The sequence below is a fragment of the Trichomycterus rosablanca genome, chromosome 4 (genome assembly GCF_030014385.1).
Source record: "Trichomycterus rosablanca isolate fTriRos1 chromosome 4, fTriRos1.hap1, whole genome shotgun sequence".
Taxonomy (NCBI): Eukaryota; Metazoa; Chordata; class Actinopteri; order Siluriformes; family Trichomycteridae; genus Trichomycterus; species Trichomycterus rosablanca.
This window is the reverse complement of record NC_085991.1, coordinates 50,381,578-50,401,225: the sequence shown is the minus strand read 5'-3', so window position 1 is coordinate 50,401,225 and position 19,648 is coordinate 50,381,578. Positions and strand designations below refer to the sequence as shown.

General features: G+C 37.0%; 1 protein-coding gene across 1 annotated transcript in view; it reads left to right on the top strand.

The window, feature by feature from the left end:
• LOC134311984 (hemicentin-1-like) overlaps positions 1-19,447 on the top strand; it is an 80,775-nt gene extending 61,328 nt beyond the window's left edge. Inside the window, exons 8-21 of the mRNA XM_062993633.1 lie at positions 4,111-4,386; positions 6,349-6,649; positions 8,573-8,844; positions 9,153-9,425; positions 10,292-10,567; positions 13,675-13,935; positions 14,027-14,116; positions 15,528-15,575; positions 16,780-16,857; positions 17,577-17,648; positions 18,377-18,436; positions 19,051-19,068; positions 19,252-19,320; positions 19,440-19,447. Of these exons, the coding sequence (XP_062849703.1) occupies positions 4,111-4,386; positions 6,349-6,649; positions 8,573-8,844; positions 9,153-9,425; positions 10,292-10,567; positions 13,675-13,935; positions 14,027-14,116; positions 15,528-15,575; positions 16,780-16,857; positions 17,577-17,648; positions 18,377-18,436; positions 19,051-19,068; positions 19,252-19,320; positions 19,440-19,447 (2,102 nt within the window). The remainder of the gene's footprint in view (positions 1-4,110; positions 4,387-6,348; positions 6,650-8,572; positions 8,845-9,152; positions 9,426-10,291; positions 10,568-13,674; positions 13,936-14,026; positions 14,117-15,527; positions 15,576-16,779; positions 16,858-17,576; positions 17,649-18,376; positions 18,437-19,050; positions 19,069-19,251; positions 19,321-19,439) is intronic.
• Positions 19,448-19,648: the final 201 nt, after the last annotated feature.

The window sequence follows — 19,648 nt, the reverse complement described above, 5'->3', positions numbered from 1 at the left end:
CACTCAAACCTGGTTTAAACTGGTTTATTAACAGGAAGAAGTTGTAAACTGTGTATTATGAAATGGATAGTTCTGGTCCTAAAATCTGATTGGCTTAGCCGCGTTCGAATCCGTTGTAAAATAGACCACTGAAGTCGTGTATCATTCTGTAGTCCTCGTTATGCCCAAATTTGGAGACCCGGGTCTAAGTCAGATTTTCAATGGCAAAAATGAACGGGGTTTTCAAAAAATCGTCTCTAACGCATCCTGTGCTAAATAAACATGTTCAGAACCCTGTACGGATCCTCTGAATTACGAGGTTGTTAAAGGATCGTAATACTAATAATGCTACACGAAAGCTAATGCTACTGCACATTAATTAGACATCACTGAACTACACCAAAGCAAGGCGTACTATGGTGGTCGTATCGCTTTGTGGTTTGTCCTCCTTTTTCAAGGATGATTACAAAAGTATTAAAAGAGGTGAAAACCACTTTGTCAGGTCATGTTGAGCAGTGAAGCCTCAGTGCAGGTCATCTTGTAGCACTTGTTAAGTGGCTTCCAGTCTAGTGACGTCAATTAAGTGCGCAGTAGCATTAGCTTATATGTAGCAATATTCATATATTGACGCTTCATAATTCAGAGGATCCAGTGATAATAGACAGAAGAACCTCCATAAAACAAAACGTAACAGCTCTGGAACATTTTTTATGACTACAGGATGTGAGAGAGGCAATATTTCAAAATCTCCATTCATTTTTCCTATTCAAAATTTCTCTTAGACCCGGATTACCAAATAAGATAATATAATATAACATAAGATAACACTTTATTTATCCTGAAGGTAATTGCAATAAATATGGGCATAACAACGTGGTGTGAATTACAAATGACGACACGACTTCAGTGGTCTATGCCCGATATTCATTAAAACAGAAATTTTAAGGTTTTTGTGTGTTTGTGTGTGTAAACACGTGTCTTTGTGCCTGTGTGTGTGTGTGAGTGTATTTGTATCTGTGTGGATGTGTGGGTGTATAAGGATGTATGTAGATTGTGATTAGAACTAAACGTTTTGTGCACTTGTTACGCTGACCCACTACCTCTAAGATCCAGGGTTCGAATCCACAGCCTGTATGAGTGTAGATTTCTGTATGAGATGTGTGTGCTTGTATGGTGTGTGATTATGTGTTTGTGTGTGTGTGTGATTGAATGTAAGTTGCATGTAAACTAAAAGCTCCTTGTTTTTGTAAAATAAACAAGAGAGGTTAACATCAGCTGTCCACAAACTTTTGGTCACGTGGTATATTTAGGGATGTTGTAGCAGTGTAGCTTTTATCAGCAGATTCTGGATTAAATGTGGAGAAAATAAGAGAATAAAAGTGATTAAACTGCTGATTTAACTGTAAAATAAACAGCTTTAAAATCTTCATTATTTTCTATTAACAGCAAAACCCAAACCATCTGTGAGATTAGAACCTCAGAACTTCATCTACACTGGAGACACCGTTACTCTGACCTGTGATCTGAATCAGTCTACAGGATGGACTTTCATCTGGTACAGAAATGATCAGGAAGTAAATCCTCAGATATCTGCAGATAAAACCAACAAACTCAGTGAGAAACTTTCTAATACAGGAACAACAAAGTACAGATGTAGAGCACGAAGAAAAAACTACCACAAGAAATACTACGACTCGGAGCTCAGTTCTTCAGTTATCGTTACAGTGGAAGGTTTGTCATGTTTATAATTTTTTTTACAGATTTGATGTAGTCACAAAATTAATGTAATAATTTCACCGATCCATGTTATTTTATAAAACTTTGAGCGCTGCTGAATGATCTCTTAGTTTGTAAAAAAAGACTTCAATTAATAATAAAATTCTTCTTTCCAATGCATGTTTTTACTGTATAAAGATAAAATAAAGATAAATGTTGAATAATTATATAATAATTTAATAACAATCACATTAGAAATAAGATCCATTTGTTTAAATTACAGGCTGAGTTTCTCACATTAAACGTATACAGTGGGGCCAAAAAGTATTTAGTCAGCCACTGATTGTGCAAGTTCTCCTACTTAGAAAGATGAGAGAGGTCTGTAATTTTCATCATAGCTACACTTCAACTATGAGAGACAAAATGAGAAAAAAAAATCCAGGAAATCACATTGTAGGATTTTTAAAGAATTTATTTGTAAATTATGGTGGAAAATAAGTATTTGGTCAATAACAAAAAGTTCAACTCAATACTTTGTAACATAACCTTTGTTGGCAATGACAGAGGTGAAACGTTTCCTGTAAGTCTTCACCAGGTTTGCACACACTGTAGCTGGTATTTTGGCCCATTCCTCCATGCAGATCTCCTCTAGAGCAGTGATGTTTTGGGGCTGTCGCTGGGCAACACAGACTTTCAACTCCCTCCACAAATTTTCTATGGGGTTGAGGTCTGGAGACTGGCTAGGCCACTCCAGGACCTTGAAATGCTTTTTACGGAGCCACTCCTTCGTTGCCCGAGCGGTGTGTTTGGGATCATTGTCATGCTGGAAGACCCAGCCACGTTCCATCTTCAATGCTCTCACTGATGGAAGGAGGTTTTGGCTTAAAATCTCACTATACATGGTCCTGTTCATTCTTCCCTTAACACGGATCAGTCGTCCTGTCCCCTTTGCAGAAAAACAGCCCCAAAGCATGACGTTTCCACCCCCATGCTTCACAGTAGGTATGGTGTTCTTGGGATGCAACTCAGCATTCTTCTTCCTCCAAACACGACGAGTTGAGTTTCTACCAAAAAGTTCCATTTTGGTTTCATCTGGCCACTCAGCCCAGCCGGATGGTAGAGCTGAGACTCGATACGATGTATTCAAGATCCCATCTCGGGTGTGCTAGTGTGTGTTTTTTCGCTGCACCACCTGAGCGGCCTCTAATAACTAAAGGTGACACACAAACACAAAATGCAGCTTGTAAATAATCATTCAGTTTATTAATTATAAACATTTTTCAAATTGTATCACCAATGTAAAAAAGTAAATGCAATCAACTGCAAACGTTTGTGATGCTTATAAAGAGTCTTTAATGTCGCTCTGTAGTAATGTAGAGCACAAAGAGTTAATAACTACTACCACTACTACTCACTGTACAGTGATCCAGTTACTGTACATTTACAGTTACTGTTACACTGGAAGGTTTTTCATGTTTTATACTTTTTATTACAGATTTAATGTAGTCAAGAAATCAATGTAATAATTTCACCAAATAATTTGCAGAATGATCTCTTAGCTTGTAAAAAATAGCCCAATTATTTAAAAGTCATCATTTTAATGCAGTTAAACTGTTTTTACTTCAAATAAATAAAGATTAATAATATATAATAATACAACAACAAATTAATCCAAAACAACTAATTTTTGTGGCCAAATACAATTCAAGCAACTGAGGGTTAAGGGCCTTTCTCAGGGGCCCAACAATGGCAACTTGGTGGTAGTGGGGCTTGTACCAGCAACCTTCTGATCACTAGTTTAATACCTTAACCACTGAGCTACCACTGACCCGCTTTAAATAACTGTAAAAAAATGTTTCAGATCAACTTATTTTAATAGAAGAAACAAAACGTGTAAACACAAGATTCTGCTTTTATATCATCATTTAATTTATTATGTATAAAGATTTATTTAAAACTTATATCACTCATGAGCAAAATTAATTGCCCCTGATTCTAAACCTAAAAACTGCTTGTGCCACCCTTGGCAGTATCGACTTCAATCAAACGTCTGTGATACTTGTGAAGAGTTTTTATGTCACTGTGGAGATATTTAGTTTTGTTCTTCTTTACAGAATTGTTTTAATTCAGCTACACTGAAGGATTTTCTAGTATAAACTGCCTGTTTAAGGTCTCGCCACAGACTCTCAATGGGATTCAAGTCGATCTCTCCAAAAGCTTCATTTTGTTTGTTTGTTTGTGTTTTGAGCCATTCAGTGATGGACTTGCTTGTGTGCATCAGATTATTTTCCTGCTGCAAAACCCAACTGCACTGTGACTAAAACTGTGTTTTAATTCTCCACCATTAAACACTCACAACCACAAACCACAAAGTGTCTTTATTAATGAGAATAATATTTGATTTTATTTTTACAGAGAGACCAAAACCCACTGTTACCATAAATCCTGATAATCACGTGTTTGTAGGAGAGATTGTTACTCTCACATGTAACATAGAGAATGGAGGAGGTGTCCAGTACTGGAGGTACAGCTGGAATAAAGAAGGTTCAGCCCAAACTGTCAGTAATGGTCAGCAGTACAGAATCAGTGATGTTACAGAGAATCATGCAGGTAAATACACCTGTACAGGAACAGAGACAGTAGGATCACGTTCCTCACACCCCAGTGATGCTGTTCTACTGACTGTATCAGGTGAGTCTGATCATCTCTTCTGTATTGATAAACATCTGTATCACATCAGCATGTATTCAGTACTGGTGTAGAAGTGAGAGGATTGTTTAGATGTTACAGTAACTCAGTCACAGTGTAAGATCTGATTAGAGCTACATGAGTATTAACATCTGAAAATATTTACACTGCTGGTGCTCGTCATATTACATAAAATTTTCTCTTCCATTTAGGATTCAGTATAAATGTAACAGAAGGTAAAATGCTGGAGCAGTTAGTGGTTGTTTCATTATTAAAGAATCATCTGTAATATAATTTCTGCCTTTCTGGTGCAGCACTAATATTCCACCTCAAGAACGCTCGTTAGTGACCTGATTTGTTGTCATTTAATTAGAGCTGAAATCGAACAGTTTTTTAGCACATGTGCTTCTATTGTTAAGAGACTAGAACCACAGATATACATTTAGAAACATTTACAGAAATAAACCTCAAATTCAGTGAAATTAAAATTTGTATCTTAAAAACATAATTAAACTGAGAAACATTTACACTTTTATTCAAGGGATGAATGTAAGAGCACAGTGAGCTGTATTATAAAGAATATATAGCTAAAACTCTGTGTGTGTGTGTGTGTGTGTGTATAATTGTGAAATTTTCTGTGGACACGAGTGTGTGAATGTCTTCTCCACAAACAAATAATAGAAGGGTTATAAAAATACAGCATCTGGTAAAACTGCTTAATCTCACAAAAAAATGAGAAAAATCATTTCATTAAATAAAAAATCTGACAACCACAGTTATTGGCACCCATGTATCTCTTCAGATCGTCCAGGGTTTCAGGTCCTCTTTGGTGCTTTCTTCTCTTTATATTACCACACAGCTCTTCTATGGGCTTTAGATCAGGGGGCTGATGGCAGAAGCTTGATTTTTGTTGATGTAAATGATCATCAATAAATAATTGGTTTATTTTGGACATATGTTTTGAATTCTGATAGAAGACCAGTGACAACCAATTCTTAGTCTCTTCAATGATGAAGTGTGATTTAAAATGTCCTGGTACTTTGTGGAGTCCATGATGCCATGTATCCTGACTAGGCTCCTGGGGCCTTTGGAAGAAAAACAGTTCACAAGATCACAGACCCTCCACCATACTTAACAGTGGGCATCAGGTTCTTTTCAGTGTAGTCCCACCTTGAGTGATCAGACCATAGAACAAGGTTCCAGTCAAAGTCCCAGTAGCCTTTAACAAACATGAAAGGCCTTTTCCTTGTAAGCCTTCCAAATAATCTGTTGGCATGGTCCGTAATCTGATGGAAACTTTAGTTAAATGTTGGACTTTTCTTTTTTTTTTAGTGTGAGATGAATCTGATACTCATCTGATCTGTACCAGCCAATAATTGTGGAGGGGACTGTAAATGTGTGTGCATGTGTGTGTGTAAATGTATGTCTTTGTTCCTGTGTATGCGTCTGTGAGTGTGTGTTTGTATGTGTGTGGATATGCATGTGTAGGTGTGTGTGTGTAGATTGTATATAAATGTAGACGTATGTATGTTTGTAATTGTGTGTGCTAGTGTAGCTAAATGTGTAATTATTTAAGTGCTTGTGTGTGTGTATGTTTGTAGCTGTGTGCATGTGTGTGTGTGTGTATGTTTGTAATTGTGTGCATGTGTGTGTAATTAAATGTAAGCAGCACATAAACTGAAAGCTCCTTGAATCTCTGAAATAAACAATAAGAGAGTTGATCAGGGGGGCAAATACTGTTTCACATGTTCACAACACTGTATATAGTTTTGATGTGAAATTTAAACATCAGCTGTACACAAACTTTTGGCGATGTGGTATATTTAGGGAAGTTGTAGCAGTGTAGCTTTTTCAGCAGCTTCGGGATTAAATTTGGAGAAAATAAGGGAATAAAAGTGATTAAACTGCTGATTTAGCTGTAAAAGAACAAACAGCTTTAAAATCTTTATTATTTTCTGTTAACAGCAAAACCCAAACCAACTGTGAGATTAGAACCTCAGAACTTCATCTACACTGGAGACACCGTTACTCTGACCTGTGATCTGTGGTCTACAGGATGGACTTTCACCTGGTACAGAAATAATTGGGAAGTAAATCCTCAGATCTCTGCAGATAAAACCAACAAACTCAGTGAGAAACTTTATTATACAGGAACAACAAAGTACAAATGTAGAGCACAAAGATTAAACTACTACTACAGCTACTTCAACTACAAATACTACGACTCAGAGTTCAGTGATCCAGTTACTGTTACAGTTGAAGGTTTGCCGTGTTTTATACTTTTTATTACAGATTTAATGTAGTCAAGAAAGTAATGTGATAATTTAATTAGGTCCATGTTATTCCATAAAACTTTGAGGGCTGAAGAATGATCTCTTCGTAATTTTTTTTTTTAATTAAAAGTTTTTCTTAACTTTAACATTATTTAACTTTAGTTAATGCCAAAATTAATCTTTCCAAGGTGGTAAAACTATTTTTACTTTATTAAATAAAGATTAATGTTAAATAATTCAATAATAGTTTAATAACAATCACATCATGAGAAATTAGAATCATTTGTTTAAATTTCAGAGGTTTTATTTGCTAAGCTGTTGAGTTTTACACTGAATGATTTTCTACATGATGCAGCTAGTTGAGTTTGTATTTAGGAGAGAATTTGAGGACGTTTGAATTCCAAATATTTAAAACTGATACAGAGATTATTAGTTAATATTAGTTAGTATTTGGTGGTTAATAATTGTTAATATTTCATGTTTCACTATTTTATTGTCATCTGCATTTATTGGGAAAAATTAATTAAAATTATTTATTCATTCATTTAATATTTTATTATCTTTCTACAGCGAGACCAAAACCAGTGGTGATTATAGTGCCTAGTGATCATGTGTTCAGTGGAGACTCTGTTACTCTCACATGTAACATAGAGAATAGAGGAGGTGTCCAGATCTGGAGGTACAGCTGGAATAAAGAAAGTTCAGCCCAAACTGTCAGTAATGATCAGCAGTACAGAATCAGTGATGTTACAGAGAATCATGCAGGTAAATACACCTGTACAGGAACAGAGACAGGAAGATCACGTTCCTCACACCCCAGTGATGCTGTTCTACTGACTGTATCAGGTGAGTCTGATCATCTCTTTTGTATTTAATAACATCTGTACAGTGCTGTGAAAAGGTATTTGCCCCCTTTTCCACTTTCTTCTCGTTTTGCATATTTGTTACACTTGTATTAATTAAATAAATAAGCAAAGACCCAAATAAACACAAAGTGATTTTTTTAAATGATGATTTTATTTGTTGATGAAATATTGCTGTTAAGCCCTACCTGTCCTGTGTACAGTTATACTATTTCAGTTTACAATTGCGTTTAATTTTACTCGCCACACCCAGACATGATCACTGCCAGACCTGCTGAATCTAAATACCAACGTCATTGGTAAACCTTTGGGACTCCAGCAAACCATATTGAGAGCTAATGGAGAAAACCTGAAATAGTTGTGAACCTTCCCAGGAGTGGACGGCCTACCAAAATTTTATTAAGAACGCATCAACGACTCACTCAGGAAGTCCCAAAAGAACCCAGACAAACATCTAAAGAACTGCAGTTATGGTCAATATACACAATTTCACAATAAGAAAAACACTGGGGGAAAATAGCGTCCATGGTCGTGTTGCAAGGTGCACACCACGGCTGACCAAAAAGAACACAAAGGTGTGTCTCACATTTTCCAAAAAACATCTAGATGACCCTTAAGACTTTTTTGGATGATAGTCTGTGAGTCGAAGTTGGAACATTTTGGAAGACAGGGGTCCTGTTACATCTGCATTCCACCATAAAAACATCATACCAACAGTGAAACATGGTGGTGGTTGTATGATGTTCTGGGGCTGCTTTGCTCCTGCAGGACCTAGACGACTTGTCATTACTGATGGAACAATAAAATCAGCTTTCTATCAGAAAATCCTGATGTGAATGTCCTCCCCACAGCTGGGTTATGAACAGGGCACAAATTCATCACAGTTAGTGTAGGAGCCATTAATAGAACTATTACTCCTATATATTATTTGCACCTGTTTATAACTTCTGCTTCATGTGTTCTGTTGTTTTAATTATCATGCACACTTATGAAGACTAATTTATCAAAGCAGTTTTCATTCATTAATTCATTTGATTTTCTTTCTACAGAGAGACCAAAACCCACTGTAACCACAAATCCTGATAATCACGTGTTTATAGGAGAGACTGTTACTCTTACATGTAACATAGAGAATGGAGGAGGTGTCCAGAACTGGAGGTACAGCTGGAATAAAGAAGGTTCAGACCAAACTGTCAGTAATGATCAGCAGTACATAATCAGTGATGTTACAGAGAATCATGCAGGTAAATACACCTGTACAGGAAGAGAGACAGGAGGCTCACGTTCCTCACACCCCAGTGATGTTGTTCTACTGACTGTATCAGGTGAGTCTGATCATCTGTATGGATTAACATCTGTATCACATCAGCATGTATTCAGTACTGGTGTAGAGGAGACAGAGATTAGAGACCTACATTATCTCACTGCAGTTCCTTTCTAATCCAGACTGTGATCACACTGATGTTTTATCTCTTATATTGTTTATAAATGTTTATAATTGTAATGTTTGTTGAAGTCTTAGTTTATCTGATACAGTGGATCACATGATCAGTAACAGTGTGTGTTTCTGTACAAGTGATTACTGTGATAAACAGATCAACATGTGAACTGAACTTTGTTTCATCTCTAACAGAAAAACTAAAACCTGAACTCACATCTAACCATAAAGTAGCTGCACTAGCAGGAAACTTAGTGCTTCTGTACTGTGAAGTGAACCCAACTGCTGGATGGAACTTCTACTGGTACAAACACACACAGAACACTGAGACTGAGACTACAACACACCCCTCCTACACCATCTACTCAGTTAGTGTCTCTGATGGAGGCCAGTACTGGTGCAGAGCCGGAAGAGGAAACCCAGTCTATTACACACATTACAGCAATGCACTCTGGGTAAATGTTACTGGTGAGTAAAATTGTTCCTCCTGTGTCACTCATAAACTGTTTCCTGGATGTCTCTGTTTATTTGAGAAGTTTGCCATGTTCCCTTGCAGATATTCAACTTGTCATGTTCTCAGGGGTGTTCATTGCTATAATCTATACTCCTAAACTCATAGATGGTGCTAGTGTTACTGTAATAAATAGTAAAGATATGAATCCTGTCTTTTTTACCCAAAAGAGGAGCCAATATTATGTTCTATTAGACTCTTATCTTATCTTAGTTAGAGTTCTTATAGACTCTATCTAAACTGGTCATCTCTAAAATAGTGAATCCTTCACATTTGTACTGCTTGTGAACCTCATAGTTAGTGAACTTCCTGGTGCTTTATAAAACATTTTTACTTATTAAAATTAACAAATATTATTTCTAAATTACAAAGATAAACTAATGATTAACCATTATGTAAACCATCAGGATATGGCACCAGTGGAAACACTAGTGCAGGGTAAAAACACACCCAGGACAGGTCACTAATCAATTGCAGTACACCATACACACCATACACCTATTCCCTCATTTACATGTAGGGACTATATAGCACAGCCAATCTACCTTCAGTCTGTTTTGGGGGGTGGAATAAAAATTAAGTACCTGGAGAAAACCTACAGTATTCTTACCCTGCACTAGTGTTTCCACTGGTTCCATATTCTGATGGTTTACATAATGGTTAATAATGAGTTTATCTTTGTAATCTAGAAATAATATTTGTTAATTTTAATAAGTAACAATGTTTTATAAAGCAGATGTTGGCAGGAGTCTGTACAATGTAGATATTTTACCAGAGGGATGTTAAAAGAAAAATCATGTAAACGATCATGTGTGTGTTTAAGGTGAATCTTCTTCAGTTTCTCTGATCATCAGTCCCAGCAGAACTCAACACTTTACTGATGAATCTCTCTCACTGAGCTGTGTGGATCAGAGTAAATCTACTGAATGGAGAGTGAGAAGATACACTGACCATCAGGGAGTGTTAGACTGTTCATCAGTATCAGGATCAGCTAGAGAATCTACATGCAACATCAGCTCCCTCAGCACATCCCACACTGGAGTGTACTGGTGTGAATCTGAATCTGGAGGCAGTAATCCTGTCAACATCACAGTACATGGTGAGTCTACAGAGCTCTTATTATTAATCTTCATCTTACAAAACTGAAGAGTCCATTTTCAAATCTAAGAAATTATTGGTAAGGCTTATAGATGGAGTGTTAATTTAGTAAGATACATGCATAATATAAATGCAACCAAACACTTTCTGTAATTTGATATTAGTCACGTTACTGCAAGACATTATTACCTGATGAAGCAAAGAACCCCCATATCATCACACTTACCCTGGTATGTTTGAGTGCTGGTATAATGATCTCACTGTAAAATACTATATTTGCTTTTGCCAGAATCAATAATCAAGATTTGGTAAAGAAAGTAGCATCCTCAAAAGGCTGAGTCTATTACGCACAAAGACAGGCAGAAGATCTTCAGTCTTCCAACAAATGTGTGAGAAAATTATTAAAATGTTTAAAATTGGAAGGAATTTGCATATTTCTCCCTCTACAGTGCACAATATTAATAAAGGATTCAATGAATCTGGAACAATTTCAGTGCATAAAGGGCAAAGGCACAAGCTTTAGCTAAACACCTGTGATCTCTGATCCCTCAGACAGAGCTGCATCAAGAACCATCATTCATCCACAGCTGATAGAACCACATGGGCAAGGGATTAGTTTGGCAAGCACTACAATAAAGCTACTGTTGCACAGCAGATGTGTTTGCAGAAAGAATGGGATGAAATAAAAGCTGAAATACTTTCTTTATCTTTACTTTATCTACATATCCACTCTTGGGAAGATTGTAGAAATCAATTAATTAATTATATAATTGATAGATAATAATCAATTATGGGACACCACTGGCATTTTTAAGGGAGAATTACCATGAAAATTAAATTCATAACAGATGAGTAGATTTAATTTGTTTGGTTGATCATTTCTCTCACTCAGGTAATCAAACTCACAGCACTATGTGTTTTAATCATTATAATGTTTGAGCCCTAAAACATAACACATACAATGACAGTTAATATGTAAATTGCATAACTAAGTGATATTGATAGGAGTATAAATCTGTAGGTGAAAACCATTACTGTGAAATAATAATAATTATCTATAGTGGATTGAATGGTGGGTAGAACCAGAAGTGTATGTTAATGATTAATAGTGGAACTAACCCTCCTGTCATGTTCACCTCCCGCCCCTTACTTTAGTGTTCCCGGTCAAAATTGACCGGTCTGTTTTAACTGCTCTTAAATTAGCACAAAAACCATTTTTCACCACCAAATTTTTATTCAACATTCTTTAGCTGTGATCAATGTCTCAAAGTAGTGTTTAACATGAATTTATAGAATTAGACATAAAATAACTGCAGTGAAAATACAAAATGAACATGTAATGTAAAAAATAAATTGAAAACCAAAGACCAAACTCAACATGAAGTCGTGTGTGTGTATGTGTGTGTGTGTGTGTGCATGTGAATTCATGCACATGTGTGGCATGTGACACTCAGGTCAGAGTGGGCCTTGCAAACATAGGCATCACATTTGCAGCATCTCAGGCTTGTTTTGTTGTCTCTAGGGGCACAGTTCTCACAGCGCTTCTTTTTCTGCCCATGTCCTTGTTGGGGGAGAGCAGCCAGGGCAGCGGCTGGGGCTGGGGCTTGCACACTCCTAACCAGACTGGCAGAGGCTGGTGTGCGGGGAATGTGCTGACACCGTTGAATAAGAGGAGTCACCAAGGCTTTTCCCAGCTCTGCTATGAAAAGTCTCCTCTTGAAACTCTTCCCCTGATTCCAGGTTGGGTCGATGGCTGTCCACACCACATATGCGTTGTAAGCAGACACATCAAGGATGTTGTGGAACAGTGCCACAGGCCAGCGGGCTGTCATTCGCTTGCAGGTGTATGTACCAGTAAGCTTGAAAGGACATGAAACTGTTGTAAGGACATAGTTGCCCGGAATATAGGCCTGCCAGACTCTGCATCCCACAGACTTTTTGTAGCCTCATTGTTTGAGCGATATACTCCTGCTAAAATCAACAGACCTAAGTAGGCTTGGAGGTCTACCAGGTCGATTTCTCTCCAGGTGTCCCCAAACACACGCTTCCCCTCTAGGTTTGTCATCTCCAGTATAATTCCCTCAATGGACTCTGGTAAAAAGAGTTGGAAGCTGGACTTGATGTCATCCACACTAGATGTCGCATACTGTGTTGGCCCTGGCGTCATCTTTATGATGTTTTCCACTCTTGCTCTACTTCCTCTGTCCTGGGGGGATAAAGACCAGAGCAAGTGTCCACTTTTGGACTGGAATCTCTCCTCAGGTGCCTGTTCTTCAGGTGCCTCTCCCTCCCCATCTGACTGGTCAGTCTCCTCAAAGTTTGGATCTAAATCTGTGTTGTCTTCCACTTCCGAGACATCCTCCTCTATCTCTGGTTCAATTTCAGTGCCCTCTTCATCATGTCCAAAAACCTGGACCAGAACCTCTTCGACAGATAACCGCTTGGTCAGTCGCCTACTCATTGTGCTCAGAGTAAAAGGAGTGCAAGGCAAACATCAAGCTATATATATGGGGTCTGTGTGAAGATGATACATTGATTAGTCTGGAAGGTGTGGTTAACATGTGGTTCACGTGGGGGATAGGCACATAAGCACGGGAAAGAGATGGGTTCACATAACAGACACCTGTTTAGTCTAGTCAAGATATGATCCATTGTTTCATCAGGAAGTTGGTTCACGTGGGAGGATCGGCACATAAGCGCGGGAAAGAGATGTGTACCCGCAAAAGACATTGTTCAGTCTGAAATGTGTGTGTGAGTGAGTGAGTGAGTTTGGGTGGTGTGTATGGGGATGTTTTCTGTCTGATGGATGAATATAGTCTGGATACCCATTCATTTCCTATGGCGGTCACTTTTGACCGGGAACACCACAGGTGTAACAAGGCTGACTAAAACACTCAAAATTCAATGAACAAGGTGATCATCACTTTTATATGTTCAAGTGCATATTGTGGAGGATATCATGATGCCTTGAGGCAATCAGATGTAAAACACAATATTTATGAGTGTTTTAAGTTGTAAATCGGTCAGATTTGACCCGAACACGACAGGAGGGCTAATAAAAAGTTGTGAAGCTTTCAGAATTCATCATCAGATCTTTCTCTTCTGAAGATGGTGACGTGATTCTGGAGAGTCCTGTTCATCCTCTTACTGAAGGAGAATCTCTTACTTTACACTGTCTGCATCACAAAACTAAACCCTCAAACCTCCGAGCTGATTTCTATAAAGATGGATCAGTCGTGCAGAACCAGACCTCAGGAGAGATGATGATCCATCAAGTCTCAAAGTCAGATGAAGGTTTCTACCACTGTAAATACCCCGAGGGAGGAGACTCACCAAAGAGTTGGGTGATCATCAGAGGTGATACAGACAGTTTGCTATTTAATTCTATTTAATTCATAAACAGTGCAGTGAATAAATAATAAATCTGGTTCTTTTTGTTCTCCAGTTTCAAAACCTTTAGCCACTATTATAGGAGTTGCTGTAGGATTAAGTTCAGCTTTGTTGCTGCTCGTGCTGATAATCTTACTTTGTCGCTACAAGAGGAACAAAGGTTTGATTTGATAATCTATGACTGATGAATTTATTTTGTTCTTTAGCCTTTTAACTTTTAAAAAAGATTAAGACCTACCATATAGAAGCTCTTTGAACCACCACAGAGCAGGTATTATTTAGGTGGTGGATCATTCTCAGCACTTCAGTGACACTGACATGGTGCTGGTGTGTTAGTGTGTGTTGTGCTGGTATGAGTGGATCAGACACAGCAGCGCTGCTGGAGTTTTTAAACACCTCACTGTCACTGCTGGACTGAGAATCATCCACCAACCAAAAATATCCAGCCAACAGCGCCCCGTGGGCAGGACTGTGGTGGTCCTGACCATTAAAGAACAGCATGAAGGGGTAACAAAGCATGTAGAGAAACAGATGGACTACAGTCAGTAATTGTAGAACTACAAAGTGCTTCTTTATGGTAAGTGGAGCTGATAAACAAGGAGTGAGTGTAGAAACAAGGAGGTGGTTTTAATGTTATGGCTGATTGGTGTATATATACATATTACAAACATGACCAAAAGTTACACCCTGACAAATTCAGATTTGTCTATAATTAAATCATAAAGCATAATAAACTGATCCAAAAACTCTTTGATACCCACTGTATACCTGTCTATATGAAACATATACTAACTGAATGTCCTAAATACAACAACAATCTATAGAAATTCTTAAGACTATGAGAAAAATCTTTAAATTCTTAAGTTTTTGAAACAAAAATTGGTCTAAAGTGGCACATCAAAAGAACAACACTTGACAAGGAATATAAAATAAAATATGAGAATTACCTACCTTTCCTGCCATGTAAATAACCAATTCAAGGCCAAATAAGCTCATCCAAGGCCACAAATCCCCAAAGATACACTCCAAAGGTTTATGGAAAAGCTTCTCATCCCGCCAGGTTGCCACTGTTGGGCACTTGAGCAAGGCTTTTAACCTTATATTGCGTAGACTGCATAATATAAGTCGCTTTGGACAAAAATGAAGGAGGATAGTAATAAAGCTACAAAGGAGAGAGGGAGCAATTTGATGTAAATGCCTGTGGTTTTGGAATGTGATGTCCAACAAGCTCATGGTCAAGTGTCCCAATATTTTTCCATGTAGTGTACTTTTGTTTATAAAGTGCATTTTTTTTTTTTGCATTTGTTGATAAGGCCCTCATCTACTGCAAATCACAACACTGATCAGGTTGCAGGTCAGTCTGCAGTACCAGTAAATCCACTGTGTTTATACTCACTGATGATTTTCACTAAACCTCCTGGTTTATTTTTAGGTGCTGGTGATATTTATGCAAATACTCATGTACTGACTAACCAGAGCAGAAGTAAATTTAATCTTAAAAGATATTTAATGCTTTTTAATGTAAGAGAGATTTGCAATAGCTTCTCTAATGACATCATCTGCTGTTCTAGATGATTCTGCTGCTGTCAACTCCAGCAGTGCAGCACATGATCAGAATGGTAAGAAATCAACATCAGAACACAAAATACTGCACATTATTCTGTGTATTATGGTTCGATAATACCTTGATCAAAAATATGCACTGACTCTTTTAGAGGACAGCAAAAGAAAACTCAAACTTTCACATTTATTCTGACTTAACGCAACAAATTTGGTACAGAGGTGATCATTCCAGCAGCTTACTGATAAGATACAGAACCTTGGGCTTTTTTGCTGACCAGGCTCACTGATACTGTTTCATACTGCATTTTATTTTAAATATCTTTTGGTGTCTGTAGATCCTAAGTTCATAAAACTTTTAAGATGATGCGGAGACCTATGGCTGACGTGTGATATCCAGTCCACTCAATCCATAAAAACAAAAAAAGACTGCACTTTTCTTTATATGTTCAACTTTTATGTAACTATAAACATATAAAGTAACTAAAAATGCATGTACTTCACAGTGTCTAATTATTTTAATAAATTAATCTAAATTATGTGACATGGTCAGAAAACCATTTGGCTCCGTCCTACATCATCTTAAATCTAACCTGCTCACTCGCACTCAGCATAGCAAATATGACTGTCATTCTTAAAGTGACAGCTATCACTTAAACATGTGAAAACAACAATGATTAATATAAACAAATATGGACTTTCAAACTCAGAAATAACAAAATTATTTCAATACAAACATATCCACATATGAATATAACTTAAACATAAAAAACATAAATGATTAAATTATCTAGGCACCTACAGTGACCAACAGTCCTTCTCTAGCTTTGTGTTGGCATCTAAGACTGTATTAGTAGTTGATGACGCTGTGTAATAACACAGTGGATCTTTAGAAGTTTAAGAATTATTTTAGCACTATGTGCAGTGGTTTAATGTGCTAGCCTACACAGATGTGACAGGCTATGTCTCATGGTGGGAGGGCCAAAGTGATTCTTCATTACTGCTGAAATTGCTGTCTCTGCTGGCTGGTCAAAAGTACCTGCACATAGACGGTGAATAATGGAGAGCAGTATGTGACTTCCCAAATGTGATACAGTTTCTTGTGCCGGTAGCTATTGCACAAATGTTGAAGGGTTATACGTTAGGCATGGCTCTTCTTGGTCAGATTAGGGGTCTGCAGTGGTGAGGAGTAACATCTGGGTAATTGGTTATGACTAGCCTGTAAGATAAAAAGATGGAGACTTTGTTGTTTTTATTTTTTAGATACTGCCCCTGAGCCCAGTGATGTTACTTATGCTGCAATTGACCTGAAAACCAAGAAGAAACAAAAGAAAAACAAAGGTAATAATGTTCTAATGAAATAAAATGCTGTTTACTTACATAAAGAAAATAATTGTAATATTATTTTGTTAAAGGCCCCCTAAATTAACTTTAAAAAATGCAACAATACACACAGAATGTCGCAAACCTGTCTAAACAAGACATATCTTGAAAGCTAATGTTTCAAAAACTGAGGAACCATTTTATTTAGTTCCATTGGAGGTGTTTAGATCCAGTGCACCATTATTGACTTTAACTGTAACAGACTCACTTACCGTACAGCGTGACATAATTTTTAGGAACTATGTTGTCACATATTGGTGAACTGAGCATTTGTGACCAGTCCTCACGTTTTCTGTTATCTGTCTTTCCTTGGGGCTGTAGATTATTTTAATGGGATTTCTTTTAATACTTTTATCACATTGTCCATTTTCTATTATGTCATTCCTTTTTGTTTGCACAAAATATTGTTCTGCATTTGATTCAAGTATCTTGCACTTGGGTCCATCTTTAAATCTTGCAGTTGCAGGGCTTCATCTAGTGCCCTAATAGCAATATAAAACCCACCTATTTACTGTATTTACCTCCTGTATAGAGGTTTGTTCTAATGCTACAACACAGTCTGCAGTTCAAACCCAACAAATAATAATATTTATTTTTACTGCATTACATTTACTTGCAAAATACATTTTCCCAGTTTTTGCAACAATCACCTCTCTGTAATTTCTTACCTGCCCTAGATGCTGTCAGGGGAGCAAAGGATGTCCTATACTCTGATATTAATCTGAAAGACCTGAAAACTCCCATTAAAGGTAACACCACATAATACACATTATTTGTTGTTATACAATTACTGAAGGAGATGAAAACTGTTTCTGTTCTCATTTTAGATGCTGCTGCTGAACCCAGTGATACGACTTATGCTGATATTGACCTGAAACCCAAGAAGCCAAAAAAAAGCAAAGGCAGGACTTTTCCATTTAAAATAAAAGCTAAACACCTAATTAACATTAAACATGGCCACGGTGCTAGCTTTTTTATTCGTTCACAGCTGTGTGTTTGTGTTTTAAAAAATAAATCACAATGATCATTTTTAAATCCCCACAGCAAAAAGCTAATTAAGCAAGTACATATTAATGAAACAACGCTCCTTCAGGACCTGGGTGCATCACACAACACAAGTGTGAAATGTGATGTGTTCATGTGACTCAGGATTTTTTTAAAAAGTTTTACAGGTCTACGAGACACGTTTACATTTATGGCATTTGGAAGATGCTTCTGTCCCCAAAGATCATGTCCTGATTTGCCCTGATTTTCGTTTGCCGACAGATGCGCCACCTCGGAGTCAAATCGTACCCTAATAGTCTAGTATTTTAACTGCTGAGCCACAATGTAAAACACTGTATAGTTGTGCAAATGATCCACTTAGTTCCTAAATAAGTTTAAAGTCATGATTACAATACTTGAAAAAATGCATATGATCAATTTTATCCATTATTGTGCAGCCCTAGTAAAATCTGTTTCTTTTCATACCCACCAGGAAAGACAAGTGTGGTTGCTGACACCGTTTATTCAGAACTGAAGCAAAACACAGACAAAGGTAAGAAATAGTTTTTTGGTGAATCTTATTCAACAAATCTTTTTACATAGTCAGTTTAATTCTAAACACCAACATGAACACTCCTTACTTGAACCCAGTAAAGCACGCAGTTATTTTGTGCCTAAAAACCAGCAGTGTGTCTGTTCAGTTCACACTCAGTATTGCGTGTGTAAAATAATACCTTAAATGTTGTATGTAAACATCTGATTTTTGGGAAACACCATGTCAGTGTGGTTACAGATATACAGTGTAACACCAGTGGAATATTCTTTTTAATAGCTGATACATCAGAAAAAAGCTTATCCTGCAAACAAATTAATACATAATTGTATATTTAATTTGTTTGAATAATGTATATTTTAAAATATACTAACAACTGCAAAAAAAAATAAAGATGTGTTTAAAACCCACCTAATTTATATAACTGATGTAGAAAAAGAAAGTTTATCAACATGTGAAATGCTTCATCTAATCCTTTCGCTGATCGAGCTTTCATGCTTTAATGCTTAACATGTTTGGTCTGGCATGTTTCTTTGCCTGTTTGCATTTTAAGTATTTCTGTTACCTGCTGATCTACATACCTGCTTGTTGCTCTCTTGCGTATTCTCTTGTAGCTGGATTCACTATTTCAGGTACTTTTTTTTCATTTTCAACTTGTAAACCTTACCATGCCTCGTTAAATAGCTTTTATATTAAATATCATGCTGGATGCTGCTTTGCATTTCTTTAACTTCTTTATCTTTTTAGAGTTCAGATACAGAAGTACCATCCTCACATTCTGAATTTTTTGTGCTTTTCCTGTTGCATTTCTGCAGGTGATTCCTCTGAAGCCACTGATTCGACATATGCACAGGTTAATAAAAAGAGCAAGCAAGGTAAAACGGGTAAGATTTATTCATGTGTGCTTTTAGGATGTAACTTTGTCTTTTACAACAGCTATTGGTGTAGAACAGACAAACCCAGGCTGTGACTTTTTCATTTTGAGTCGTGCCTCTGTAAATAGCTGAATGAATAAATGTTTAATTAAAAAACAGTAGCTAATAGATGTTGTTAGCTACAATAATCATGCAGAGGAGGTAGAGGAGAACATCTGATCAATAAGTAACATAAGTAACATCTGCATCAATATGTGCAAAACAAGTTTCCTAAGTGAGTCAGAGTGACCCTTATCTCTCCAATAACCAGAACCACAAGTAAGTGGGTGACAGACAA